This window comes from Pseudorca crassidens, chromosome 14 (assembly GCF_039906515.1).
Source record: "Pseudorca crassidens isolate mPseCra1 chromosome 14, mPseCra1.hap1, whole genome shotgun sequence".
NCBI lineage: Eukaryota > Metazoa > Chordata > Mammalia > Artiodactyla > Delphinidae > Pseudorca > Pseudorca crassidens.
The window spans coordinates 65,764,432-65,783,267 of NC_090309.1; the positions used below are offsets into that span (position 1 = coordinate 65,764,432).

The 18,836-nt window shown below is 39.4% G+C and overlaps 1 protein-coding gene across 9 annotated transcripts in view; it reads right to left on the reverse strand.

The window, feature by feature from the left end:
* LTBP1 (latent transforming growth factor beta binding protein 1) overlaps positions 1-18,836 on the reverse strand; it is a 424,099-nt gene that overhangs the window by 24,895 nt on the left and 380,368 nt on the right. For all 9 annotated transcript variants that reach the window (XM_067703302.1, XM_067703301.1, XM_067703300.1 and 6 more), the window contains 5 exons: positions 11,603-11,779; positions 10,808-10,894; positions 8,791-8,919; positions 7,976-8,116; positions 6,831-7,001 (listed from right to left, as the gene is read on the reverse strand). In XM_067703302.1, coding sequence (XP_067559403.1) covers positions 6,831-7,001; positions 7,976-8,116; positions 8,791-8,919; positions 10,808-10,894; positions 11,603-11,779 — 705 coding nt within the window. The remainder of the gene's footprint in view (positions 1-6,830; positions 7,002-7,975; positions 8,117-8,790; positions 8,920-10,807; positions 10,895-11,602; positions 11,780-18,836) is intronic.

Consider the following 18,836-nt stretch of genomic DNA (forward strand, 5'->3'; position numbering starts at 1 on the left):
AAATATGGACACAGTGGTTTGTCGTTCCTGACTTGGTTTTTCGAATAGCTTTTTCTCTCAGAGGCTGACCATGATATCGTGATAAAGAACCCAAATTTGATGGTCCTCCCAAAGCAGTTCAGCCACTCCCCCCAAACCAAGGGAAAAAAAAACTTTTTTAAGAACAGGCAGGATTAGAGGGTATTGAGAGGGGCAGGAGAAGAAGAGGATGCTGGGGCAGGAATAAGAGAAACTCCAGGGCTTCCCTGGTGGCGCAGTGGTTGAGAGTCCGCCTGCCGATGCAGGGGACACAGGTTCGTGCCCCGCTCGGGGAAGATCCCACATGCCACAGAGCGGCTGGGCCCGTGAGCCATGGCCACTGAGCCTGCGCGTCCAGAGCCTGTGCTCTGCAACGGGAGAGGCCACAGCAGTGAGAGGCCCACGTACCACACACACACAAAAAGAGAAACTCCAGAGGCTGAGGAGGGGGAGGATGTCAGGACACGACCACTTAGCAAACTCACTGCCGGGCTGCCCTCAACCATCTGAAACCTCCTAATGCCTGATGTCTGGCCTCCCAGACTTTAGCTGAGGATTAAAATGGGAGACCCAAGCAGCTCCAGAAATGTACTGAATGGTACAACTAGGCAATTCTTCTCATGTAAAGTTACCCTGACACAATCCATCAGCCTCCGCTCACTCACCCTGCATGTGGTACCAGTCTGCACCTGGTACCAATCTGCAAGTTGCCATCTAACTTCAGAGAACACTATTTCAGGAGCCACTCCTACCTCCTCCAACTACCAGTATTCTCAGATGCAGTTGCTGCCTTAGTGAGAATTAGTGCCCATAACCTATTGGACCAGAAGTGTGAAAGCCTGTTTGGGAGCCAAAGCTTTACTTTACACTGCACTTTAATGCTCAAAGCTGATGACAAGCACTGCGATTTATTACTTAAATTCCTCCAGCACTGTTTCCATCAGTAACTAATTGTTCCCCAAAGCAGTGCTGCATTCCTAGGGAAACTGGAAGGTTCAGTGCCTGACAGGCTGGAATTCATCCAGTGCTTTTATTAACAAATAGACAATATGGTCCTTTCTCAACTATCATGTATTCCTGAAGAGCAACATTTAAAAGGCTCAATGGCAGAATGAGCAAATCAGTTTTAAAGTTCACACATTCTCTGCTTCCTCTACGAAAAATTAATAACGGCATTAAAGTCGGTTTTAACAAAATCCGGCTGAATGCTGCTACGTGTCTCTAGAACCTTGCTAGTGTGGTCTGAAGACCAGCAGCAGCATTGCCTTGGGACTTAAGAATGCAGAATCCTGCCCACCCACCTCCACCTAGAAACCAGAATCTTTTTTTTTTTTAATAACATCACCAGGTAATTAACATGCCCATTAATGTTTATGAAGCAGTGGTCTAGAAGAGAAAGTTTTATATGAGGACAATTATTTCTGCATTTGTCTATCCTTAATTTCTTAATTCATGTTCAGATGCTATTAGGTAAGTGTGTTTTTCATAAGAACCTTCGATTTCAGTTACATTTGAAAATGCATTTGATCTGACTCACCCGGCAGTAGTAGCATTAGGTGCTACAACCTTCTAACGCTTACTACGTGTCAAGCACTATGCTAAGTGTTCATGTATTAACTGATTCTTCCAACAACCCTGTGAGGCAGGTGATATTAGTTTCGTGTGAGGAAACTAAGGTACAGAGAGACAGAGGAACAAGGCTGTGTAGATAGAAAGTTGCCAAACCAGGATTCCCACCCAGGCAACCTGGCTTCAGAGTCCATGTGCTAACGCCTCTGCTCTGGGTCTTGTTGCTTGCTATACTCGGGCAGAAACATGCTCAACGGGAGATGGTTTGGTGTAGATATGACCAGAACATCAGGTACCAATCAAGGAAATGCCAGCTAATCACAGGGCCTCTGGAAAAATTGCTTAACTTTGCCGTGGGCTTCTCACTGGATTCAGGGTAGAGTATCCCTAAGTCTAGCTCAAGGCCCATAATTTCAGGAGTATAAAAGAAATACTCCTTCTGGGATGTCTAACTACTTCCTAAACTCCAACAGAAACAGAATAGTGTTTTTCAATATGTGTTTCCTGGAACCCTGGGGTCCTTCACAGATACCTCGAGAGCCTAACTAGTTGTTCTCCCTACCAGTAGCTCCAGCAGCTTTGATGTTAATGAATTTATATATATCGGAAGTTAAAATAATAATTCAGTTGACAAAAGACTACCTTTTTCTAAAAAAATAAAAGACTGAAAATCACTGATTTTTGAGGATTTGGCTGACTGTAGACTAGTGATTCTTTTTGGAAAATTTATCACCAGTACTGTGCATATATAAGCTAGAAAGAGCGCAGCAAAGATACTAAGCTTTTTTTCTTTTAATTTGGCACGTGGTACCACTATTTCCTCGTACCCCATACTTTCCTAAAAATATTATACAGTATATATTTGTTCACATGGATTTGTTTGAATTTACATTTAAAATTTTGTTTTGTAAAGCCTCAGTTAAAGATAATTGATGCAATATTCTAAAATTCATTTCTAACACCAAAATAACTTGAATATTCTTTTAAAAGCTTAGTCAATTAGATTTGATTTGCAAAGGCAACTAGCTCATCAGATTTTCATTCAGTAAATACTTAATATCACAGCATCAGGACAGGGACAGAATAAAATGAAAATACATGCAGAACCTTTCATAAAGAAGTTTCCAAAACCCAAATGTTGGGGTTGTGGACAGAATACGCACAACGCTCCTACAAATCAGCAAGAAAAAGACACAAAGTCCAACCAAAGAAATGAGCAAAGGATATAATTCACTGACAAAGGAATACAAATCATCTATAAACAAGGAAAAGATGCTCCACTTCCCTAGAAATAGGGAGACGCATATAAGATACCCTTCTTACCCATATGATAACAATTTTAAAGACTGAGAATATCTAGTGGTAAAAGGGTATGAGGAAAAGGCATTTCAAACACTGTCAATGTGAGTGTAAATCTGTCCTGTATTTTTTGGAGAGTAACATAGTATAGTATTTTCATTTGTAGGAATTTTCTTATCAAGACACTTCCACAGCTATATGTAAGATACATATGTGAAGGTTCACTGCAGCATTGTTTATAATAGGAAAATCAAGACTGGGGAAGGGCAGGGGTTGGGGGAGACAGACAGCCCAAATGTCCAGCGCTGGAGGTGATTAAATAAACTATGGTACAGGCATACCTTGTTCTACTGTGCTTCGCTTTACTGTGTGTGTGTGTGTTTTTTTTTTAAACAAATTGAAGGCTTGTGGCCGCCTTGCATCACGCAAGTCTATTGCACCATATTTCCAACCACATTCGCTCACTGCCTGTCTGTGTCACATTTTGGAAATTCTCATAATATTTCAAACGTTACCACTATTACTATATTTGTTATGGTATTAGTGATCTTTGATGTTACTATTGTAATTGTTGTAGGGTGCCACAAACCCCACCTATATGAGACAGTAAACTTAACTGTTGAAACAAAGGATTTAGAATATTACATAAAACTAATTGAGAAAGCAGCAGCAGGGGTTGAGAGGACTGACTTGAATTCTGAAGGAAGCTCTACTCTAGGGAAAATGCTATTAAACAGCATTGCATACCACAGAGAAATCGTTTGTCAAGGCAGGATCAATTGAGGTGCAAACTTCACTGTTGGCTGTTTTAAGAAATTACCACAGTCACCCCCATCCCCAGCAATCACCTCCCTGATCAGTCAGCAGCTACCAACAGCGAGGCAAGACCCTCCACCAACAAAAAGATGACTTGCTGAAACCTCAGGTGATGGTTAGCATTTTTTAGCAATACAGTATTTTTAACTGTCATGTATATTTTTTTAGACGTAATGCTATTGCACACTTAACAGACATAAACACTGTACAGTGTAAATTTAACTTTTATATGCCCTGGGAAACCAAAAAATTTGGGTGACTTGCTTTATTGCAATATTCACTTTATTGTGGTGGTCTGGAACTGAACCCATAATATCTCCAAGGTATGCCTGTACATCCATAAAACAGAGTCTGTGCAGCCATTTAAAAGTTACCATCATACACACTAACAAACGTAGTAAGGTAGATAGCTAGTGGGAAGCAGCCGCATGGCACAGGGATATTGGCTCGGTGCTTTGTGACAGCCTGGAGGGGTGGGATAGGGAGGGTGGGAGGGAGGGAGACGCAAGAGGGAAGACATATGGGAACATATGTTTATGTATGACTGATTCACTTTGTTATAAAGCAGAAACTAACACACCATTGTAAAGCAATTATACCCCAATAAAGATGTTAAAAAAAAAAAAAGTTACCATCTTTCACCAGTTCTAAGATATCCTAGATTTCAAAATACATCCTGATATAACAGACACTAAAATGTGAAAAAATTGCTTGTGGCCATTAATAGATGCCATCAATTGTAAGATACCCCCAATTTCAGAGATGCTAACGCATAAATCAAAAAACGTGTGCCTCAGATCGATATGGATTTCAGCTTTAAATATTCTCTTAAATATAAATTTATAATAATATGGATTAAAAATATAACAATAATTAACATATAGAAAAAAGACTTGGATAATTAAAACCAACTGTTAAGAGTGAACATCTTCAGAGGTACAAGCTATTAGGTATAAAATAAGTTATAAGGATATATTGTACAACATGGGGAATATAGCCAATATTTCACAATAACTATAAATGGAGTATAATGTTTAAAAATTGTGAATAATTACATTGTACACCTGTAATGGTACATTACATGTACCATTGGTACATCAACACTGTACTTCAATTAAAAAAAAAGAGTGAACACCTTCAAGGAGCAGAGTTCAGCTGTGATGGGGTAGATGGAGGGGGACATAACCTCTTTGATTAATTCTTTAGAAGAATGATATATTTTTTAAAAAAATTAAACAATATAGCACAGGGAGATCAGCTCAGTGCTTTGTGACCGCCTGGAGGGGTGGGATAGGGAGGGTGGGAGGGAGGGAGACGCAAGAGGGAAGAGATATGGGAACATATGTGTATGTATAACTGATTCACTTTGTTATAAAGCAGAAACTAACACACCATTGTAAAGCAATTATACTCCAATAAAGATGTAAAAAAAAAAGTAAAACATACATATAAAACATGCAAAAAAAATTAAACAATAAAAACACTGCCTAAGTAGAAAGGTTTGAGGTATTCAAGCATCGTGAGAAGATGACTCAAGTCATATATTATAGTCACTTCCTTAAGATTTCACCTTCTTCTCCTTGTGGCAATTGCCTCTCAGGACAGAGGCTATAGTGACACTAATAATATACCCCACTCCTTGTGTTCCTGCCCTATCTACAACCTCCCAGTTCTCACAACAACCCAACAAGACAGATGCCTCCATTAATGAGCTGCATTGGGTGAGGTTCTTTTTCCCCAAGTCACGCAGCTGCTGTGGGCAGTTCTGAATTCCAGATCCAGATTTTCTGGCCCCAGAACCCAACCTCTTTCCATTTCTGGGCTACTATCATTACCATCTATATCTTTAACAGGTTGCTCTTCATCCTTTGCTGTTCCTTTTCCTTTTCTGGCATTTCAGATTACTTTCTTTTTTTGTGCTACATTGGTTTCAGTTACTTCCAAGCTAAAAAGCTAATTTATTATTAAATATCTTGAAGATTACATTCTAATTAACTAAAAATTAATGCAGTTCCTCTTTTCAAGCAATTCTTCCCCTCTTGGCCATTCTGAGAATTTGTTCATTATAAACTCTTTCACTTTATATCCACACAGTATTTTTCCAGCTTTAACAAATCGATTCTATAGCCAAAGACAAAATGCTATACTGCACACTTTCAAGTGCTTTCCTTTAACAGGCAGTAAGTAGCTGCAGCGTCAAGAAGAGAAATAAGCAATCAGCGCACAACCCAACAGTCACCAAGTAGCCCAGCCTGGGAGCCAAGAGTCAGCACCTTCCAGCCCTCCTCCCACACGAGGAGAGGGGAGGAAACTGAGAGCTTAGCCAGTCCCATTTTTTTTCCATTTGACCAAAGGTTTTAACCCCAGGTCTAAAACTTGAAAGTCAAGGAGATTTGTTCAAGTACATTTTACTTACTTTCTACTCTCTTCCTTTATGGTTCTAACCCTTCTGTGATCTCTCCCACAAAGAGGTTGACATAAAAACTTGGGCTTTGACCTAGACTGTCTATATTAATACTTTTTGCTCTAAGTAGAAACTGTTAGAAATGAGAAGGACTGTAGGGGAAAAAAAAAAAAAAGAAGTATCAGGAAATATAAATTCTAAAGACCTATGCCACCAACTGCTAAGATGCATTATATTTCTTTGGGTTATTTAGCATTCTTTGGGGAAATGGAATGAGGGTTTCAAAAATTAATGACAAGGGCTTCCCTGGTGGCGCAGTGGTTGAGAGTCCGCCTGCCGATGCAGGGGACACGGGTTCGTGCCCCAGTCCGGGAAAATCCCACATGCCGCGGAGCGGCTGGGCCCGTGAGCCATGGCCGCCGAGCCTGCGCGTCCGGAGCCTGTGCTCCGCAACGGAAGAGGCCGCAGCAGTGAGAGGCCCGCGTACCGCAAAAAAAAAAAAAAAATTAATGACAAGGTCTGGATTGGAGGTAAACCAGGAGCCGGATGTTATGCAGTCCTGCTCTTCCACTCCCTAAACACGCACGCGCGCGCACACACACACCCCTCTGATGAAAGCAAGCTATCAGGAGTGCAGGTGAAGATATATAAGTAAAAGAGGATTGTCAGGCTCCAAAGGATACTTCCAAAGGCCTGCAATAGAAGGAACTAGGTAAGGGCTCACCTGAATCTTTCATGGGGCAGAGGGCGCACTGCATACCCCAGGCCTCTCCATACAAACAGCAGCACTCAGTATATGTTGTCTGCTTGCCAACAAGAGGCCGGCTACACACATACTCATCACTCAGATGTTCCCAGCACAGATCTTGGTAGACATCGGTTTCTTCAATTTGTTCTGAAAGGGAAGACATGGTTCCATGACAATTGCACTGTTATTCCTATTTCATAAACACTGTGGTAGAAGCCAGCGAGTCTCAAAGTTTCCATCCCTATTTCTAAGAGTGATTTCCAAGCAAAAGTCTGAGGCCAGTCTGGGTCTTTCCGTGGATCAAACCTCTGTCATCTCCAACTGGGTGTCACTCCAATCAGCTGAAATTCAACCTGCCCATCATGTTCCAATTAAATCCTTCCCTCTGTTGCTTCCATCATTACATAAAACCCTCCACTGTCTTGCCTGTACTTCATAATCCTGATGGGCTTCTTATTCTTCTGATCTTTGATGTTTCACATTTACTTGTCTGTCAAATCCTACCATTTCTTTCTACATAAAATTTTTGGGATTCATCCTTTTTCATCCATTTCATTTGCCGAAGCCCTGAACTAGTAACACTTCATCCTAGGGTCCTTAACGCGAACCTTTCTACTTTCCAATTGATTTCGACCAAAGCAGTCTCCTCAATTAAGCCACTGATCAGTCAGTGGCACATTACCTTCTCGGGGATGAACAGGGATTCCTACCGATGGACTTCAGAGCCCTCCACCAATCTGATGAATTCTGCCCTCTGCTCTGTCCAGCCTCACCTGTGTCCTCCAGTCCAGTCAAGCAAACCTAATTATTTTTCCCTCAACTTACATCTTCCTCAGTTGCCTTCAATGGTTCAATGTGATCAACCCTCAGACACCGAACAGCTCTGCCATCTGCTCAGCCACTCTGTATTCTGTTGTCCATTAAATCAGTATGTGCAAGGTGTTAAATCTCCTACATATTGATGATATGCATCTTATTCTTTCTCTCAGCATCTCATTTTAATTATTTCAAAATACCCAAGGAATCAATTTTTAAATTTTCCAACAGCTAACATTTCAGTCAAAAGGAAAACCTTATGACATTTATTTGGACACAGACTTGCATCTCATATCCAAACATACCATGTGATTCAGTTGGTCGGATACATCTTTTTTCCGAAGCATCCAGGACCATTGGGTGGGTACAGAAGCAGTTATAAGAGCCTTCTGTATTAACGCACTGGCCATCAATACAACTGTTGGGGTCTTGACACTCATCTATGTCTTAAGAGAAAAAAAGTGAAAGAAAATCAGCAATCAGCTGCACCTCATACACTTAACCAAACTTAATACACTGCTAAATTTAGTCCAGATTCCAGGGGCTGCCACATTTTAATCAGCTATACGTCATCATCCAAAAGAGAACAGCTCCGACTATAAAAATGTTAAGTTGTATTGATTGGAAAAATAACATTGCTCTACAGCTGCTGACATTAAATAAGGAAAGAAAACATTTAAGAACAGGATACGCTTAGAAATTTAAGATAAAATGTCTCTTTATGACAGTTTTTAAATTATTTCCTTTTGCTATGTTTTTCTGCCTAGTGTATATGGTTTTCTGCTTAGGCATTAAAGTCTGGGTCAGTATTTAAAAATGACTTTCAGTGCATGGTATGAGTGATGAAACAGGAGGCTCCCCAGACCAAAAGAACACTTCAGTTATACCAGTGACCTGAATTATAATTCTACATTGAATATTAACTCTTTGAAATCTATTCAAATAGTAGTATGAAGAGTTTTTATTTTCTTAAATATTGCTCAAGAAAAAGATCCATAAAACATTTACAGATCTTTTCAACACATGATTTAGATTCAAAGAAATTGTTTTTATATGTAGCATTACTTATTTTTTCCATGTATTTGCATAGCACATCACACTATATCCTCTTAAAACTTACCAAAGCACTGCAATTTGATGGGATCATAGTATGTCCCCTGCTTACAGTAGCATTCATAACCAGGCTGAGTGTTCAAACAGAAGCCATTTTTGCAGATTTCTTGTCCAAAAAGTAGGCATTCATCTGCATCTATGGGGGAAAAATGGAGAAATATTTAGAAAGAGGAGTTATTTGGGGATTTTCAGTTAAATAGAAGAGTCTAATCAATATTGGGCAAGTTAGATATTGTAATATTTATATTACAAAGAGTCTTAAAAACACAGCAATATCAAATTCTTAAAGTTAGGACTAATTCACAGAGGTAGAAATATAATCAGGCTTCTCTGTTTAAGGAGCAATGCCCAAAACATTATCAGAGAAGGTATATTTGTAAATAGAGCTTCAGAGATGCTACCTCGTATCTGAGGAAATAGTCTACGGGTTCCATAATGGCACCAATAATATTCTCTGAAGAAAATAGCCTTTAAGACACGTGCCTTTCTATAAATGTATATTTTGGCCCATTAACTAGTTGGGATGAAGAAAACTCCCACGAAGAGTTTGATGCAACTTGATGGAAGTCTTCTTTCTTGATAATGAGCTAATGAAAGCACAGCTGCTAAGAATGCTGGCAGACCCATTCCCCCACAGAATTTACAGAGCTTATTGTCCACAAACCTCAGTTTACTCAATGGTAAACTGGAGATAAGAGGAACATTGACCTGATAGGATTGAAAGGATTCAATGAGAAAATCCATGCAGAGGACTCGGTATACTCTCAAAAAGTGTGATCTATTGCTTTTGTGCAAGTATTATTAGCATCATTTCTAACATTTTAAAGCTAATGTCATCTAGTCCTCATTTAAAAAACTGGAGACTTCATAGATAAATTGCTCAAAGTTACACAGCTGGAAAATGGCAAAACCAAGTCGACAATATATGACTGTTTGAATCTAATATTCTTTCAACCATTTACAGCACTGCTAAGATAGGGTGAAGAGGAATTTATTTTTGTTTTAAAAAAGAGGATGACTTTATGGTGAAATCAGGGCTCCACTTCATAGCACAAAGTGAAATTTAACTACATCTCTGAAAGAACATAGTATATGATATTTGCGAATTTGAAAACCGTTAAACACATTTTGCCAACTAAGTCCTGTTATTTCACTGAATTAAATCATAGATGTACTTAAAAACACACATATGGAATTTCTTATCCAGCTGCTGAATTATACCATGTTAGTAAAACACTGGTTTGAAAAAATGGATAGACAATAAAAATGTTTTTAGTCTGTTTTCCAGCCACTTAACAGTTTTCAATATTAAACTGTAAAGAAAAAAAATCACTTTGTATATAAAAGGTCATAATATCTCTATCACTGAAATGTTAAAAGTTAGTAGTTAATGAGGAAGTACTCATATCTGTAGTTTAAATTTCACCAAAATTAAAAAGCTGCATTTATTTTAGAATTACAGGCTAATAGCATTAAATATATAAAACACACATCTACTTCTGCTTTCTTCCTTTCCATTCCTTATTATTAATCTGTGGCCATTAGTAAATGGTCCTAGCAAAGTAGGATGCTTTCTAAAAAGACAAGAATCTTTGCTTTGTTGATGACCATTAAAGGCCAACATGATGATGGTCAAATTTGTATTGGTCCTAACATATGATTTCTAATATAATTCTACAATGAAAGAATGAATTTATTAAGTACAAAATTTTTTGTTAAGTACTTTTACATATGTTATCTCATTTAATCCTCATGATAACCTTTGAAACATTATTCCTATCTCAGAAGTGGAAACTCAGAATCTTAAGTGAAGTCCCACTGTCATACAGCCTTAAGTGTTCTAACGCCCAAGCCATGGTTCTCCCTAGAGTCCATTGAAACCGTCTTCCAATGGTAGGATTCAAGGCTTTGTAATTAGTTTCCATGGCCGAAAAGAATTCTTCTTCTGCCTAACCCAAGCCACGCGTTTACCTGGATGTCAGATATGCACACACATTGCAAATTAGTTTCTCCTTGATTCTGACCTTTATAGTTCTCGCCATCAACGTCGTAAGAGGATTCTCCAGTGGGGACAAAACCTTTCCCTCTAGGACACATTTCCGTGAATTCAGCTGATTTCAGGAGAGATAAGGGGGAAAAAAAGTTGAAAAAAAAACCAAAAACCAATATCTTCCACGAGTATGTTTTAAATTCAGTTTTGCTTTCTCAGACTCAGAGACTTTAAGGCAAATCTTGCCATCTAAATTCAGACAAATAAATTCAGCACAATCTCAAAAATTACAGACTAGGTGCAAATAAACCTAATGACTTCATAAGTATAATTTACAAAAAACCTTGCTAGTTCACCCATATATTATTTACACATGTTTCAGCTATGGGTACGATGGTGTGTTATGACCACTACATTACTGTGGTCTCTAGTATTTTCAAATTTCAATAAGAATCCAAAATCCTAGCTTAAATATGCAAGCTCCAGTTAGGAATAATGCTGTGTCATTGTTACCAAAAATGATGAGTTTTACCTTACAAATGGAATAAAACTGAATTATCTTTCTGCCAAAATATTATATGGAATATCACTATAACAGCATATTCTGTGAGAAACAGAAGTTTAAGAATTCATACTGAAGTGGGATAAGGGTATGGGTCCAGCCCTGAATGAAACCCACTCTAAGGTAATCTCACTTCAATTAGACAATGGCAGGTACCAGTAGATGTTACCATTTCAAGGCTTCAATAACCCAAATGAGAACATTCCAAGGCCCATGAACACCACACAACAAATACCAGTATGAACACAGCACTTAGCTAATTCTTACCAGTCCCCAAGACCGGGCAGGGGAAAATCTCACAGTTGTCTCCCCACCCAGCACCAGAGGTACAGCAGCATTCTTGTTTGGTGACATTGGGGGCCAGCACGTTGTCACAAAGACTGGCGTCGTTTAGATTATAGTAGCACTCTTTCTTTTCTTCTTTGGGTTGATCTACTTCTAAGTCTAAAAAGAGCAGAGAAAGTAAAAAAGAGTGTTGACAGGATACATCAGATCCACCTGTATCACAACGGAATTGAAAACACAGTGGTAAAAAAGAGTGGACGTGCCAATGCACTTCATTTACAGAAAGCTGCTTTCCACTTTATGTTGGATTTTTCCACTTCAAGATAAAAATGCACGTGAATCCTGAATTTTGGTGGATTTCTAACCCACCCCAAGAGTGTAAGTCTGTCAAAATCATTTCCCTTTACCTTAACCGATTACTTAATTCTTGTAAATTTGGCTGTGAGTACAGTTTCCATATCTGTTTTCTTGCCAAACACAGGGTCATTCTTTACTGAGCTAGAACACCTACGTAAATCAATGAAAATATTCCCCAACACTGGACCAGAGATATGGGGCCACACATAATATTTAACCCTTAGATGGTTATAGAGATAACCATGCCCCCCCAAATTTTCTAAACAGTACAAAGCAGAAGGAGACAAATAGAAAAACACTGCAGTAACCTGAGTCTATTAAAAGAAACGCTTTCATTACGAGAAATCTACTTACAGTGCTGCAAATACATGATTCTGAATGAAATAATAAGAGCCAGCTAATCCTCGGGGTAGAATTTCAAGGCTGGGTTCTAGTCCCAGCTCAAGTGTGTCCTAAAGAATACATTGATATATTTCAACAGAGTCTGTTTAACCCTCTGTGATAAAAGTCAAGGTGATATGATAGAATACAAATGATAAGAACAACTCCACCTACTTTCAGTTAATACTAAAAATGATTTAATTCCATCAGATTTGAAGTCTACAAACAAGTTTGTGCTTTTCAAAAATGATAAAAAAAAACTCTTCCCTACTAAATGCTATAGAGTTCAAATTACTGCCTATGATCCAGTTAGAATTTCTTATTTTAATTTTATGCTATGTCAGATAAACTGACTACTGCCGTCACAATTACTTAGATTAATACTAATGAAATATTTTCATTAGAACTGCTATCTACAGATTCTTAACCCAAAGAAACTATAGAGACAAGGGGATAACACTTGCCAGTAAGGATAAGACTTTAATCTCAATACCTACCTTTTAACAAAAAGTTGGCAGATCATTATACTATGAGGAAAGTTTAATGATTTATTTTCATAATAGTTTCCTATATATTTACTTTGGCAGGGTCAAACTGACCGCGGAAACATGATTAATATGTCATATAACAAAGGTATTCTTAAAATGTAAGTTCATAAAATTCTATCAGAAGAGCTACTGCCCTTTGTTTCCCCTTATGGCAGTAAAAGCAAGCAAAGCTTCGACGTACATATTACTCCCAGAATGCAGAATATCAATGAGAATGTAAAGGAGACCTCTCACCCTTGATTCTGGCTAATTCTCAGATTATTCTACCTTTGACAATTCAGCTTGGACTCTAACTTAGTCTTAATAGCTGATGACGAATTCAAACCTAGAATAAGTGTCCAGGAAAAAACTGAAATGAGGATTCCTATGCAGTTTATGAAGTGGTTTTAAATCATTTCCTTGTGTGTGAAATTGGATAAAGCCTGCCACATCCCTCGTCTCAACTAGCTTTTCAAGTGTGCAGGGGACAGACATGTGCTTTGCCTGCTTTCATAGAATGCATCACCATCACCAGTTCATTCCCTTCAGGAGGGACTCCAAGCTCTTACACAGGGTATTATTGAGGAAAATTAAGGGTAGGTATTTTAAATTAATATGAAATCAATCATGAACGCTGTAAAAAATTTTATAAACTTTCTCCCAATATGTGTGAATAAACTGACAGACTATTACTATGGACAATTCCACTCATTCAGTTTGCCTAAAACACAGTTATTAACGAATGCACTTAGAAATATAAATCAAGTCAGCAACACAACTAGAGTTTTGCCAATCAGGTTTACAGTCTATGTTAAAAGAGTGCTCAATAATTGTTTTTCTCTTTGTACAAAGTTGTAGATATGTCACAGTTTTTATTACAATATGGAAACACTGTACAGTAACACTTCAATGAAGGCTGCTATATTCATAGGTAATTAGAGACCACAGGCTTCTGAGTCAAAAACTTCATATACATTTAAACACTATTTCTACCATGTTTTTTTATACTCACAGAAATAAAATAGTTTTTTCTTTTTTCTTTGGAAGGAAACTCAAAGGTGACTGCATAGGGAAATAATCAATACCACTGTATTATTCAGGTTTTACATTGGTTATTACAAGTTTTGCTCTTATTTTCTTTCCAAGCAGTTTGAAGCTTCAGTGTTTACACAGCTGAAATTGAGGGTTAGTCAGGCCCTCATCCGTGTTTGGAAAGAGATGCAAATTCCTTTCAAAAAAACTGGTCCACAAAGGTCATTCTGTGAAAAGCTACAATTTCCTTATCTTCTTAACCTTTAAATAAGTAACCGCCTAGAGCATTTTTCCACAGGGGGAACACTCCGATCAGTAAAGACATGTAATGTGATTTCTTTAAAAAATCTCTATGAGCTTGTCACTGTCGTTAGGGGAGACATTTTTCTATCACAAAATAACTTTAAAAGATCAAATCAAAAGTTATAGAAGGTGCCAAGCTCAGAAAAGAATGAATTCTATTTTTCGGAAAGATTTTATTAATAAGGTTAGCCATACTTCATATCTCATGCCATAGACTTCTAGGAAATATATTACTTCACCTCCAGTATTTTCAGATTTGATTTTTCAATATGTATTAAGGGGCTTCCCTGGTGGCGCAGTGGTTGAGAGTCCACCTGCCGATCAGGGGACACGGGTTCGTGCCCCAGTCCGGGAAGATCCCACATGCCACAAAGCGGCTGGGCCCATGAGCCATGGCCGCTGAGCCTGCGCGTCCGGAGCCTGTGCTCCGCAACGGGAGAGGCCACAACAGTGAGAGGCCCGCACCGCAAAAAAAAAAAAAAATGTATTAAGAGGTTAGCTTAACATCTGTGTATAAAAAGCAATGTGTATATTTTAATCCCAGGGGTATGTATGGCTGGTGATAAGAAATGAGTTTTTGGACCTCTCATGTGTGTGCCTTTTTTGAAGAAACTTTCACAGATGCCTTTTCATGTGATACACAAAGTAACTCCATGAGCTAGACGGCACAGGTTATAGAGCATCCTCACTTTTTGGAGGAGAACATTTAGGTTGGGTCCAATGTCCAGTGCCTAATGCTTTCCCTAAACCTCTTCTATGGGGCTCAGCTTCTTAACATTTCAGCGAGCATGAGTTTGTTTTGCTTTGCCTTTGCCCAGGGGGCAGCAGATAATCCTGCTGATGTAGAGTTCAGTGACAAAGCAGCATGCAGCGTGACCTCTTCCCTTGCTCTGAATATTTAAAGACAGTGTTTGAGCAGTAGGTACCACTGGTGAACTGCCCTTTCTAGAAGCTCTTCTCTCTTGCGTCGTCAGAAAGAAGAGGATGTGGGTGTGCACTTACAGGATTATTTCCTGCTTTAGTCTTTCCCTAAATATGTCTAATCTTAGGTTTGCTGTTGGAGTGGGGAGATCTGGAACATTTCTTTGGTTAGAGTGGACACAAACATTCTAAATGGCCCTTGCCTTTGCTTTCACTTTCCATTTGCAATATTTTCTGAAGGCCTTCAGATGCCAATCCCCTCCATATCCTTCTGAGACAGGATGACGACAGGGACCCAAGAGTCACATCACAAATACGTGTGAGTAAACAATGCCCCCAAATGAAACACCTGCCCTAGTCCTGAAAAAGATATCAATTTATAAAAGTCTGTGTCTGTAATAATGTTCAGCAAATGACTTTGAATAGGATTACTCAGTAAGCTTTATTCTCTTTATTTTAAAAATCACCACAGGCACTAATGTTTTAGTATATGCGCTGCCGAAGCGAGCACAGCACTAATGTTTTATACCAACTCATAATTTTATGAGAAAAAGCATTCCAGTGTAATAATCCAAAGGGAGTAAAAGAGAACTTGGAAATTCATTTTTTTCCCCTAGTTTTCTCATTCAAAGACTTGGAAGATGAGAAGTGTGTATGTGTTTTAAAGAAAGCCATTAGTGAGTTTCAGAAAATAAGCACTGACAATAGGAATGGACTGAACATGAAGGGATGCAAATAAAAAGGAAGATCGTAGAAAGGTGGTAACTTCAGATAGTAAAAGACGTGGAAGAAGTCAAAATAAAGTTTAGAAAGTGAAGTACAAGAGCAAAAATACTTTCAAAGCAGTGCCTGTCCTTAAAGAGGTCAATCAGGTGGTCAGGTATGACAGTGTAAGGAAAGCAAGCTGGGTGTGTAAGCCACACTGTAAAGGGTCAGGGGGAAAGGCAATCCTGGAAGGCTGCCTGGACGAGCTGACATTTTGAGTCAAGTTCTTGAAAAATAAACTTAAAAAAAATTGGCTAGAAAGTAAGGTGTGACAGAGGTGAGGAGGAATAAAAAGTACAACTCTCCTTAGGTCTGTGTGGGTAGAGCGGGCAAGGGGAGAAGTGGTCTGTGGAAGGAGTCACAGAACTGATTTTGAGAATAAGAGAACAGGGCAGGGATGCATTAACATGTGAACAAGTGATAGGTGTGTTTGTGACTTAGGTGCTGAGGCAGAGGACAATGCCAGTCTATTGGAAGAGAGTCGCCTCAGCCTTGCCAGGTGGAATGGAGGATAATTTTGGTTTTGCTTTTTCTGGTGAAGAAGTTAGAAGACACTGGGAGGAGGGAGCCTGGGATAGGAACAGGCTGGGGAGACGGTGAGAAGTGAAAGTCTCAATGATGGAAATATTATTAGAAACCGGAGAAGTCAGAAGAAAAGCGGGCAGATCTCGGTGGAAGAAGAGACTCCTGAAGGCAGAATAAAGCAGCTCAGAGAAAGAAAACCAGGAGACGCACACTGGGACGAGGTGCAACAGGCAGCACAGTCGGAAAGGAGATGACGTCACAGCAGCATGAGAGCTGTCACAACACCCGCACACGTGCATGGCGAGGCCCTGTGAGGACGACCTCAAGAATAAAGCCACATCTGCAGCGACATGTAAAATGTCTGGAAACGTTTAAAAGGAACTGTACAAACCATTCATCTCCAGGCCTTATTGGTAGTGAATTCTAGGATACAAAATGCGTTTCTAATGCAACAGTGTGGTGTCTCTTGTATTAAGAGGATAAAATGGTTTGTGTACATGGTTTACTTAACTGATATGTCAGTTCATTCAAATATCAACACCTCTTTATTAAAAACTCATTTTAGATACTATACACAGCAAGCATAAAACTTCATGAAAATAAAAGCACCATTTGGTAGTAAACTCTTCTCACTCTTGTTTTTGAAGGTGGGAAGAAACCTGACTTTTTTTTTTTTCTTAAATAACAAATGAGCATATCTTCCTCAGCCTTAGCTGAGGAGTAAGACCTCAGGAGTTTTATGGCATTTTACAATGTCTGCATTCTAAATACTGTGGTTTCACTGTCTTTAATTTTTTTCCTACCAAAGGTCTTTTTTTTCCAATCAGAAATTATTTTTAAAAAATTCTTCCAAAGTTAATTTATTTTACAGGTTACCTAAACACATTAAAAAAAAAACACCCCACTGTGCCAAATATAATGGTTGAGTGATATTATATGTGGTTTCATGCCTTTAAAAAATATGTACATACACAAAACCTGTAGTGGACCTCTCCAGGAACAGAGAACAAGCACGCTGTTTAGGTTCAATTGTCAGAACCACGAGGATGATTTGCACAGTTTCCCCTGATACCAGGGACCTGCTCTTTTTAAATTTTTTTCCTCTACTTGTAATTTAACCAAAGCACATAGGGGTACTGTCCCCTCTACCTAGAAGTGTGAATAGATCAATTAAGTGTGGTCCATGATACCTTTTTTTTTTTTTTTTTTTTTTTTTTTTGTGGTACGCAGGCCTCTCACTGTTGTGGCCTCTCCCGTTGCGGAGCACAGGCTCCGGACGCACAGGCTCAGCGGCCGTGGCTCACGGGCCCAGCCGCTCCATGGCATGTGGGATCTTCCCGGACCGGGGCACGAACCCGCGTCCCCTGCATCGGCAGGCGGACTCTCAACCACTGCGCCACCAGGGAAGCCCCCATGATACCTTTGATAAAATGAATAATTCTTACTCTGCAGAATGAGCTGGGAATGAGATGATGGGATACAGAAGGAACACATTCTCGAATGCGGAGAAGCCTATTACTCAGTAGGCTACAGTGTCTGCTGTAGGTCAGGCACGATGCCTAGCAGTGAGCTGGGTGACAGACAATACAAAGAGGAATGAATGACTGAGGATAAAGGGTCCTGTTACCCTGCTGATGGATTTGGACTTCATGCTGGAGGCAGGAATAAGCAGCTGAAAGGGGTTTAAAACCAGATGTGTGTTTCAAAAATGTGAATCGGCAGCAATGTGGAACAGGAACTGATGGGAGAGGCAGGGAGAGAAGTCAGAAGGCAAGTGCCACAGTCCAGGGAAGATAGGCTGAAGGACTGGCCCAGGGCAGTGGTAGCAGAGGAGCAGAGAGATTTGAAGGATACTGTTGAGGTAGAGATAGCAGAATGTTATGATGGCTTGGATGGATGGAGAGAAAAATAAAGTATGACTTCAGGATCTATAGTATGGCTGTTTGGCAATTAATGAGCGTACACAGGGAGAGTAACAGGTTGGAGGGGGATGGTAATTAATTTGCTTTTGGATAATTTTAGGCAGAGATGCTTCCAAGACACCCTGGGAGGAAGGTCCAGTAACAGGCAGCTGGAAATAGGAGTGTGGCACTCAAGAGAGAGGTGGAGAGGCATAGATATTCACTTGGTCATCCACACCAAGTAAGTAATACTCCAGGTAAGTTGACTTGGAGAAGAGGATAAAATATCCCAGGAGAAGAATACAGAGTAAAAAGAGGGCTAACCATGCAACTCTCTGGGACGTTATTATTTAAGGAATGGCGAAAGAAAGAGTCAAGAATGAGACAAAAAAAAAAAACCAGAGCAAGAGGTAGGAGGATACAGGGAAGAGTAATGTCCTGAAATCAAGAAAAGGGAAAGTGGGAGGGAAGATGAGAAACTACTGTCACAAGAGGAAAGAGTTT